This window comes from Terrapene carolina, unplaced genomic scaffold (assembly GCF_002925995.2).
Source record: "Terrapene carolina triunguis isolate 2854851 unplaced genomic scaffold, T_m_triunguis-2.0 Scaffold33723, whole genome shotgun sequence".
Lineage (NCBI taxonomy): Eukaryota > Metazoa > Chordata > Testudines > Emydidae > Terrapene > Terrapene triunguis.
In genome coordinates, this window is record NW_020698074.1 from 6,817,540 (window position 1) to 6,829,647 (window position 12,108).

At 40.1% G+C, this 12,108-nt stretch overlaps 1 protein-coding gene across 2 annotated transcripts in view; it reads right to left on the minus strand.

Annotated features, from left to right (window-relative positions):
* The window catches only part of LOC112119106 (engulfment and cell motility protein 1), a 444,965-nt gene that overhangs the window by 283,346 nt on the left and 149,511 nt on the right, over positions 1 to 12,108 (minus strand). For both annotated transcript variants that reach the window (XM_026663518.1, XM_026663519.1), the window contains exon 7: positions 10,683 to 10,718. In XM_026663518.1, the coding sequence (XP_026519303.1) occupies positions 10,683 to 10,718 (36 nt within the window). The remainder of the gene's footprint in view (positions 1 to 10,682; positions 10,719 to 12,108) is intronic.

The window sequence follows — 12,108 nt, forward strand, 5'->3', positions numbered from 1 at the left end:
CATTATTTATTATTTAGGTTGCTTATAGGCAAAATTCTACCACCCTTACTCCTGCTGAGTAGCACCTCAAGGGTTGTCCCCTGCAAAGTTGCACCAATTTAACTGAAGATGCAATTTAAAGTGGATTTAGTGAAACCAGAGCAAAAGGCTGTGTGGACATTTGTAAACTTAATTAATATCAATCTAATTTATATCAATTCAGTGTAAGTCAATTAGGAACAGGGTTAAACTTAACCCAAATACCAGACTCAGACTAAAATAAGTGTCAACACAGGATTTTGTCCCATTTAACTTTCAATTTAAAAACTGATTTAAGTTAAGCCAGTTAACTTGTGTGCAGTCAAGGCCTGGGTGCATCAGCAGCCCTATTGGTTTCAGAGGGGCCATTCATAAAGTAAGGAACTACTCAGCATGAGTGGTAGTGGCAGAACTAGGTCCTAAATGAAGTGACATGATCCTTCAAGGTACTGAGCACTCTGCCACTGATCCAGCAACATACTGAAGCATGTGATTAACTTAAAGCACAAGAGCATTCCCATTGACTTCAGTGTGACTTCTCAAGCACTAAAAGTTAAGCACATGCCTAAGTGCTTTGCTGGATCAGGCCAACATGGTCAGCACCATTCAGAAATGAGCCCAATATCCTGGTGGCAGTTAAGGGAAATTTGATTTATATTCCTTACTGGTATATTTGTTTTGTTTTACAAATCCTGCACCAACTAAGACAAATTGGTTATCATCTGCTCAAAAGGGAGGATGAACCTGTTACAGAGGAATGAGACAAAGTCTATAGGAAGGATCACTGTTGCAACTAGTATTCATTGTTTACTGGAAAAATTGGGGACTTCCGTGTTAATCTAGCATTAAGTGGTATTTTAACTTATCCAAAAATATAAAACTTCTATCTTTATTACAGCCTTAGGTTGAAATATTTGAAGGACATTAGTTTTTAGGTCCATCTTGCATTTCTTACGTGTGCTTGCTTTGGACAACTTTTTGTCCTGTTAAATATTAAGTGCTTTTTCAGAGCTGGGGGACTTCACCTACACAATTAAAAAAGAGAGACAGCATAGCTCCATTGGTCTAAATCTAAACGGCTCCATCCTATTGCCGTGACATTGTAAAATTAAAGAAATATCTTACAACTTCTTAGTTTTGTGAACAAGCAATATTCTAAATACTATTTAAAGGTGGAAACCAATGCAGAGTTCAGGTAAACATCTGTGAAGGGAAAGATTTTGGAATCCCTTACATTCCCAAGGCCTGGTCTACACTTAAAATTTAGGTTGACATAGCTGAGTCAGTCAGCAGTGCCCAATGTAACTATGCTGACTTAACACCCAGTGTAGACACATTCTTCCATCAACCTACCTACTGCTGCTCGGGTAGGTGGTGTTCTTACACTGATGGAAAACCCGTTCCATCAATATAGGCTATGTTTACACTAGAGGATTATGCTGGCATCGCTACAGCAATCTACTATAAATGATTAGTAAATCTAGGCTACATTAAATGTAAAGGCCTTTGCCATAAGAAAATATAAAAGAAGATTGTATCCTTCTGTTGCTTCTTTATGTTGTATAAATAAATTCTGGTAGATTGTTGACACAGAAAAACGTAGAGGCAATGTTCTGCTTCCTTTTTATTGTAGAAATCCACATCTTATCTACCCTGGGAGACTCTATAGCAGTTGGAGAGCTAGTGAAATTTTATCATCACAAAAAAGTGGAAGATGAACAACTGAGAAGAGATATTTAGGTCACTCTGTTTAAAGTTCTTTGAGGTTTGGTTTTTTGTTGTTGTTGTTGTTTTGTTTTTTGTTTGTTTATTTGTTTGCTTGCTTTTGGTAACACTTACTCAATGCCAATGCCTAAATGGCACTTGGGAGAAAGATACAATTGTTAAAGATTCAGTACACCTGCCTCTCCAATTAAGGTGTAAGCTCTTGTAACACACATCTCCAAGAAGTCCTCCACTAAATCACAAAAGATCAGATTTGACATTTTTGAGTAAAAAAAGCAAGCAAAATTTATTTTGAACATAGTAGCTTCATTTAGCTTAAAGTTAAACCAATTTAATGACACCCTAATTCTGAATGAGTGTCTGCACAGGGGTTTAATATGATTTAACTACTCTACTTTAAATTCACACCTTTAGTTAATTTGGGTTAGCTTTCCTGAGTCCAAGCTCGGGTGGCTTCCCGAGCTTGGACTAAGATGCAACATCACCTGTCCTGCAACGTCCACATTGCTATTTTTAGGATGCTAGCTCAAACTGAGCTAGTGCAAGTCTGTCTACCTGAGCTGGAAAGCACACCTCCCAGCCGCAGTACTCACATACCCTAAGAGGGAAACCCTCTAGCTTGAGTAGCCAAGCTGTGTGTACAGGAGAGACCCTGCTGGGATTAGAGGAAAGAATTCAGCCTTACAGTTGCAATATCCCCAGTGGTAGGTGGAATCTACCAACCCCTACCTCCAAAAAACCTGTCTGCCAGATTGCAAGGACCCACAGAAGAGAGAAAAACCACTGCTGTGTGGCACAAATGGAGGGAGTATCCTTCCAACATAGGCTCTAAGAATCCTGCATGATCACCAAAACCATACTAGTTCTGCCGAATCCAGTGCCGGCTGCGCCTGCGTGGGTGGTGGAAGGGACTGGTCCCCAAAATGAAAAACAGAAACAGTGCTTCATGTAATGAGTCTGCATTCCTCTGAAACTTTGGAAGTTAAAGCTAATACTTGTTAACTACAAGTCTCATCCTGCCCCACTAGGTGTCACTATAGCACTTCAAATAATTACCGGAGAGGCAAAAAGAGCTCTAATGTTGGAACTACACAAGTAGAAATTAAAAATAAAATCCATGTCAACATCAACATACATCAGTAGGAGCATAATATTATCAAAGTATTGAACAGCCACTGGTAAGCTTAACAGATGAGCATCAGAAATAGCACAGCCAAGCAACGAAAGCAGTCCCAAGAATAATTAATTGGCAAGTTAAGATTTGAGCAGTGTATTAAAGCCTGGATCATCGATTCATTTTTTTTTTTTTTTAAGTTTAGAAAACATGGTTAACCTTTGCAGGTGGAATTAACTTAAATCCCCAAGCAAAATATAAACTTAGTTTCATTACTTTATACTAATACATTCACATAGACATACACACTCAGACCATTAAGAGAGGCAGATAGTATAATGGCTGCAAGAAACTTCATGGAAATCCAGGAGTACTTGTGGCACCTTAGAGACTAACAAATTTATTAGAGCATAAGCTTTCGTGGGCTACAACCCACTTCTTCGGATGCGGATACAGACTAACACGGCTGCTACTCTGAAACATGGAAATCCAGGTTTGTCCAGAACAGTAATCCAAGAAAATAAATAGCATATGCCATCTAATACAAAATCTCATCCCACCAGTGTTTCATTCATATTGAATCAGTAGGAAGAAGGATCTTTTTCTATACACATTTGTACCAAGATCTTTCAGGACTATTTTACATGAGGCACAACCAGACCCTTTCAGCCTTTGCAAAATGATTTAACAATCTAGTGTTAATTCCAGATGAAGATGCTGTTAGCGTATGCCATCACAATAAGGATGATATAGGTTTTCTTTAATGATCAAAGACACAGGTAAATATAATCTCCTATCCTGCTAACACTGAGATTTTAATGAAGACTGAGATCAACAAAATTACACCACTCTGTTGATGCAAGCTGTACCACTCTGTTGATGCAATACTGGATGGTATTCATTCTGAACTTTGATCTTTGCCACCTAAATCCCAGCATGTGATGCACCTATAGGTCCCTTACTGAAAAGTCAGTCAACCATCTCATTATTTGAGACTTTTTTTTGTGCATATCAGAGCAAAATCTGTGAATCATTTTACTTTCCTGAAAATTTACTGCATTCTCGTGATTATGAAACTGAAGAAACAATTCGAGATATTTGGTTTTCCCTGCTAAGAAAATGAAAGGAATGTTTCCCTCCTTTTTCTCCACACACTCATGTTACTATTATGTCTACATTAGAGAAACAACTCTGGGCAAAAACACTAGTTACAATATGTCACTCTTCACACATGTATACATGATGTGTCGGAGATTGTTAAAGCTGTCTAAGGACTTTGGATTTCCAATTAAAATAAATTAAAATGAATGGGAATTGGACATCTAGCCCCCTCACCCCCAGACAGCTCTATATTCACATACATACACACTGGAACAACATATTCCCACAGGCATGATACTGCTGTGATGGAAAGCCACTGAGATCTTTTGATGACTCTTTAAACTAAGGGCTTGCCTACAATTCAAACACTACAGCATCACAGCTGCAACGGGAGGGATTCTCCCAATGGCGTAAGTAATCCACCTCCCTGGGAGGTGGTAGCTAAGCTGAACGAAGAATTGTTTGGTCACCATAGTGCGGTCTACACTGGGGGTAAGGTTGGCTTAACTACGTCACTCAGGGGTGTACATTTTTTCACAGCCCTGAGCGATGTAGATGGGTCAACCTAACTGTTTAGCGTAGACCAGGCCTTAGTGACTCAAAAGTGTTTTTGCTGTCATGTGGACACAAAGATAGCATTATAATGCATAGGTGGGGATGTATCGAGTCATATGATATGTGGTAAGGGTAAAAGATACATGGACAGGGTTGGACATTAACTGTTAATTGTCACTAGTGGCTAGGATACCAGCTCACCAAATTTAGCGGCTGGGGGAAATTCACTTGCCCCTCAAGACAATTCTAGAAGGGGTGGATAGAAGCACAAAGGCAGCACCAGAAAGGCAGTTGATCTACACCTGGGATGGAGGGAAGGCTGCAGGGACAATAATTGCTGTAACTCAAGAGGAGGCCAGGGGAGGGAAGCAAATCCATGACTCAAAAGCCAAGGGAAGAAAGGTACTAATTTCAAGCCCTGTATAAAGTACTTGTGCTTACAGTGAAGTACTGAGCAGCTCAGGAAGTGTCAGTCTTCTCTGCACAGATCGTGAGCCTGATTCTGTGCTGACCTGCACCTTGTGTAATCATTCTCAAAGTGAACATAAACTGCTACCCCAAACGAGACTGATAGCCCTTCAGACAGCCACATTGTGCAGGTGAGAACTACTAAATAAGGTGTGAGGCAGTTGCCAAGCGTTTTCTGTGGCTCATGAGCTGCATGCGGCTCTTTTACAGTTAAAATGCAGCTCCGGGAGCCACCCATACACCCCCCATTCTCCGCCTACAAGACTGAAGCTTGGGGCTTTTGAGCTGCGGTGGGGTGGTGGGACTAAGGACTGGGAGGGAGGGGTTTAAGGGCTTTAGCCCCACGGATGGGCATTGGGGCAGAAGCCCTGCACCCGGGCAAGCCCCTCCCATGGGGCAGGTTGTGCACCTCTTGCGGGAATCCAACTTCTGAAGATTATTGTATGCAGCTTGGAGGGTCAGTAAGTTTGGCCACTCCTACAATATAACAATATATTTGTGCAATAGCAATGCTGCAGTTATCACAAATCATATTTTTGTGCCCACCAAGTACCAGTGTAATAGTACTTTGGGTCCAACTTGTCAAGCTTTCAGTACAAAGGATTAACCATAACTCTACCAACGTTAATCCGCCGGCATCTTCGAAAAAAGTATTACTTGTAACGCAGCTAGGCTTGCGTCTTACCTCTCCATTATAGCCTGGGGGCTTGTCTATACTTGGAAGTTAATTTAGATTAAGGAAGACTGTGAATGTAAAGCACTATAGCTATTCCTGAATAACTCAACATGTAGACACTCTCATTCCAGAATAAGACCTCGTCTAGACTACAAATGCTTTGCTGCTGTAGCTATACCAGTGGAGCCTCCTAATGTAGACACAGCTTACACCAAGCAAAGGAGTTGTACTGCCAGCATGGCTAAACCACTTGTACAAGTGATATTTAGTTATGTCGACAGAAGCCCTCCTCTGTCGGCATAGCTCAGGGGTGGGCAAACTACGGCCCGGGGGCTGCATCTGGTCCTTCAGACATTTTAATCCGGCCCTCGATCTCCCGCCGGGGAGCAGGGTCAGGGGCTTGCCCCACTCTGCATGTGCCGTGGCTCCTGGAAGCAGCGGCATGTCCCCCCTCCGGCTCCTACGCACAGGGGCAGCCAGGGGGCTCCGCAGGCTGCCCCCACCCCAAGTGCCACCCCCGTAGCTCCCATTGGCCATGGGCCGGTGCCTACGGACAGGGCAGCCCTGATCCCCCCCGCTCCCACCCTCTGAACCCCTCTGTCCCAGCCCAGAGCACTCTCCTGTACCCCCAACCCCTCATCCCCAGCCCCATCCCAGAGCCTGCAACCCCAGCCGGAGCCCGCACCCCCACCCCCCTGCCTCAGCCTGGAGCCCCCTCCTGCACTCTGAACTCCTCATTTCTGGCCCCACCGCAGAGCCCGCACCCCCAGCTGCAGCCCTCACCCCTCCCTCACCCCAACCCCCAATTTCGTGGCATTCATGGCGCGCCATACAATTTCCATACCCAGATGTGGCCCTTCAGCCAAAAAGTTTGCCCACCCCGGCATAGCCGGATCTCTGCTGGAGGTTTTGTCAGCGTAGCTATCGGTTAGGTGACACCCCTGACCAACACAGCAACATAGGACAACAAAACTTTGTTGTGTAGATCTAGCCTAACAATTCCTTGTTCTGGTTTTAGTATAATCTGCTTTGTGGATGGGATTCAGGAGTTATTCAGGAACAGGAATAATTTATGTGTAGACAAGCCCTAACCCCATTGCTCTAGGACCAATAATTTGAGTGCAATCCAGTATTTTACTCAAAAGTGTTGGTAAACAGGTTTTGAAAATAAAATAAAGGCAGTCAATAGGACTCAAGGGACACAGGAAATTAAACCACTTCTCAAAAATATTCTCATTCAGAGCAGAAAATTATTATACAAACCTTGCAGGGCAACAGATCAAGTTTTAATAGTGTCACCTTTCCTAAGATGGCATGTACAAGTTACTGTCGGTAACAAAATGAGGTAGCGGCACATTCTGAAATAGCAAGTCTACTTGTTAAGCAAAAATGACTCACCCTTTTTTAATATTAGTTTTTTTACTTCTCTGAAGTAACTAGTCACGAAGACAGGAAGGGGAGGCTGTGTGTGACACAAGGGGCCTCATTCTTTTTAAAACTTTGGTTTGTTCATTTGGGCTCTAGGATTTTTAACTCCTGATCCATTGGCCCTATCCATATCAGTCTGCTATCTAAATGAAAACTGCAGCAAGTAGTTGGAATACTTTAGACAACAACACAAATATTTACTCATTAAGATTATACATATTGTACATTAAAAATGAATTAGGAAAACAAGTCCTAGAAATATCTATCCCTCTTACAGTGAATGGTTCTAGTGCTTAAGAGCTGACATACAGAGACAAATCCTGTTCTTCATAGGAATAGAAAAATGTAGAATAACTGTATCAATGTATTTTACACCGATGCAAGCTCGTGTAGATACGCTGTGCTGATATAAAGTGGGGCTTACGCTGGTGTGACTTAAATAGGTAAATTATCCGAGTAAGCCACACTGGTGTAGGCCCCTCTTTGCACTGGTGCAGCATATCTACATTAGAGGTTTGCACTGATGTCATAAACTCAATGCAGTTACACCTATATGAATTTCTCCAATGTAGCCAAGACTTAACTCCCACAAGTTAATGGGACTACTAGATGAGTAAAGCTCATCTACATTACAAATATAACGAGTCAGCAGACCAAGCTGCAATATAGTTAAAAGTCCAGGGCAGTGCTTTAGCCCTGCTACAGGGACATGTTTAGAAGCTGGGACAATCACATAAGCGAATGCAGAGAAGCCCAGTGGCGAGCAAAATTTAGAGCTTTGTCAATACTTCATCAAAATAGACATCCTGCTAGGAAATAGACTGAGGCACAGTAAGTGGATCTACTCATTTATGAATGCAGCAGCAGCATTTACTCATATACAAGTGAGAAGAACCAAATATCCCCCTGCATGAGACACATCATGCCTCAGTACGGTTGTGGCTCCTGGAATTTTAAGGCCTTCTCACTTTTCATCTGTTTCATTCTAGAATCTAGTTTTCATGTTAAGAATCAAGGCTTTTTGTACTGGAATGAGAAATAATATCTTTACATTGTTACATGGTTTGTTTTCTTTAAAATGTTTTAATTAGCAATGATTTAACCATGGATGTATTAGAAGTTTCTTTACAGCAGCTTTGACACCATGATTTACCATCCATTCCAATGGTAAGCTGCATTTCCTGTGTGATAAACTACACCAAACTGTCAAGGTGGCATATCCATGACTACGTGATTAATTAGACTTTTGTTTAGTTGTTTAACTATATTTGACATTTTAATTTTGTAGCCCAATATAATGATTACAATACCTTTTATGGCCATGATTCAGCAAAGCATGTAAGCACGTGCTTAACTTTAAACTAGGGCTGTCAAGCGATTTAATAAATTAATCGCGACTAATCGCACGATTTAAAAAAATTAATGGTGATTAATCACGCTGTTAAACCATTTATTTAAATATTTTTGGATGTTTTCTACATTTTCAAATATATTGATTTCAATTATAACACAGAATACCAAGTGTAAAGTGCTCACCTAATATTTATTTTTGATTACAAATATTTGCACTGTAAAAAACAAAAGAAATAGTATTTTTCAATTCACCTAATACAAGTGCTGTTGTGCAATCTCTTTATCATGAAAGTTGAACTTACAAATGTTGAATTATGTACAAAAAATAACTGCATTCAAAAATAAAATAATGTAAAACTTTAGAGGCTACAAGTCCACTCAGTCCTACTTCTTGTTCAGCCAATCACTCAGAACAAACAAGTTTGGTTACAATTTGCAGGAGATAATACTGCCTGCTTCTTCTTTACAATGTCACCTAAAAGCGAAAAAAGGCGTTCGCATGGCATTGTTGTAGCCGGCGTCGCAAGATATTTACATGCCAGATGCACTAAAGATTCATATGTCCCTTCATGCTTCCACCACCATTCCAGAGGACATGTGTCCATGCTGATGACGGGTTCTACTTGGTAACGATCCAAAGCAGTGCAGACCGATGCATGTTCATTTTCATCATCTGAGCCAGACGCCACCAGCAGAAGGTTGATTTTCTTTTTTGGTGGTTCGGGTTCTGTAGTTTCCACATCGGAGTGTTGCTCTTTTAAAACTTCTGAAAGCATGCTCCACACCTCGTCCCTCTCAGATTTTGTAAGGCACTTGAGATTCTTAAACCTTGGGTTGAGTGCTGTAGCTATTTTTAGAAATCTCACATTTGTATCTTCTTTGTGTTTTATCAAATCTGCTGTGAAAGTGTTCTTAAAGCAAACATGTGCTGGGTCATCATCCAAGACTTCTATAACATGAAATGCAGGTAAAACAGAACAGGAGACATACAATTCTCCCCCAAGGAGTTCAGTCACAGATTTAATTAACACATTATTTTTTCAATGAGCATCATCAGCATGGAAGCATGTCCTCTGGAATGGTGGCCAAAGCATGAAGGGGCACATGAATGTTTAGCATATCTGGCATGTAAATACCTCGCAACACTGGCTACAAAAGTGCCATATGAATGCCTGTTCTCACTTTCTGGTGACGTCATAAATAAGAAGCAGGCAGTAGTATCGCCCATAAATGTAAACAAACTTGTTTCTCTTAGCAATTGGCTGAACAAGAAGTAGGACTGAGTGGACTTGTAGCCTCTAAAGTTTTACATTGTTTTGTTTTTGAGTGCAGTTATGTAACAAAAAAAAATCTACATTTGTAAGTTACACTTTCATGATAAAGAGATTGCACTACAGTACTTGTATGAGGTAAACTGAAAAATATTGTTTCTTTTGTTTATCATTTTTACAGTGCAGATATTTGTAATCAAAATAATAATATAAAGTGAGCATTGTGCACTTTGTATTCTGTGTTGTAATAGAAATCAATATATCTGAAAATGCAGAAAAACATCCGAAATATTTAATAGATTTCAACTGGTATTCTATTGTTTAACAATGCAATTAATCGCGATTAATTTTTTTAATCACAATTAATTTTTTTGAGTTAATCACACGAGTTAACTGTGATTAATTGACAGCCCTACTTTAAACACAAACAGTCCCATTTGAAGTATTGGGACAACACATGTGATTGAGATAAGCATTTAACCAAGGCATATATTATGCTGCAGTTTTCCTTTAAACTGCTATCAAAATCCCACTGGTTTTATCATTACTTGAGACTACCAGAAATTCAAACTGGAATGATTATCAATCTTAATTTTATTCCACCAACATCTTAAAAAGCAAAAGCACTCAGTAACTATTAGTAATCACACAAGCCACAGACTTAAAAAGAACAAAAAGGAAGTTGCTTGCTCAAATTAAAACAGCCTTGCTGTAGGAAACAGCAAGAGCCCCCTCACCACAGTTTTAGTAGTTATAGAAAAGAAACATCCATTGCACAAGCAAAGCAAAAAAAAAAAAAAAAAACCGTAAGAATCTTTGACAGGTAACATCAAAGAGCAGAAAATAGAGGTTGAAGAGCTGTTGAATCAATAAACGCAGATGTACTTAAATATAAAATTAGCAGGAAGGCCTGGAATCAATCATGCAAAAAGAAGAAGAAGTGTGCAAGACGATGATCCAATCAGGTTCTTACCAGGGCTTCATTATCTTCTGCAATTTCTGATAGCGTCTGTAAAATTTAAAAACTTCCATGTGAGGAGATACATTTTAATACAAAAAAAGGACAAGTTTAATAACATTCAGGCATTGACACGTAGTATAAAGGGCAATAAATTACTGGCACTTATTCAGAAAGGAAATAGTTCATATTTGGTGAAGGAAAGGGCTTTAGTTAATTCAGAATACCTTTTAATTATCTGGCCTGAATACTTGTTTTAAGAAAGAAAGAGAAAGAGAAAGAAAAAAGGAAAAAGTTTCCAATGAAAAAATTAATTGAGCATAGATCCTTTAGAGCCTATTTATCTTTTCATTAGGAGTGCCTGGACAGCCTAAATTACTGTGCTTAGTCTTATGGATTTCTTTGATACAAAAAGAGTTCATTATAATAATACACTTAAGACATCTTCTGTATTAAGGTTGCTATAACATGAAGTCAGTTCTCAGAAAACTCGTTTCTTTTACTCCCTGTCTACATTACAAACAAAACTCAATCATAGAAGACATGGCTAAAAATTTTGGTGTAGATGGGAGGTAACTGGGTTGAAATCCTGACTAGCCCAGGACAAAATCCTGGCCCTGCTGAAGTAACTAGCAAAACTCCTATTGACTTCAGTGGGGCCAGGATTTCATCCTAGGTTTTTAAACATGGCTACAAGGACATGGTGAGGTCATGTCTACACAACAGCTTTAAGCCACGTGGGCATTAGTTTCCCTGAGTTATAGCTGTAGTATGCAGGCAGAGACTAAAGGTGGGTCTGTGCTTCACATGTAGGTTCAAATTCCACACACCTAAATTTATAGGTATCCAGATCCAGGGTGCTGGATTAACCCATTTGAGGAAAGGAGGCCCCAGCTGCGAAAAATGTACAAATGTACATACAGATTCCAAAAGTCTGGCATCAGGAGGTTTCAGTTTTTGCCAAGCTCTAATTCTAACCTTCATGATAACATCACCCCTGTAACAACTTCCAAAACACTTGGTGCCTATTTGTGGAGGGTGGTTTATGTACCACAGCCAAGAGGGTTTTGTTTAGACATTTCCTATTTTTTCGGAGACATGCAATACTGTGCAGCATTAGTGAACCAGAAATTATGGCATCATATTACTATAGTTAGGAAACTGCAAGATGAATATTAAGTGGAGGGAAGAGGGAAAAGATAATAAGGAACATTTCAAAGTCACGGTCCACTAATCATGATTTGCAAATCATCATCCCAGTAATAACCAGCTCCAGAAGTGCTGATTATGCCACTAAGCAAGCTAAGGTAAAGAAGCTATGAATGGTGAGATTGGCATCCAAAAAAATAATAATCCTCACTGAATCCAAAGAGCAAATTCGCCTTCTTCACCCCAGCTATATTCCCAAATCTTGTATGCCAATTCTTATAGAGAACTCCTA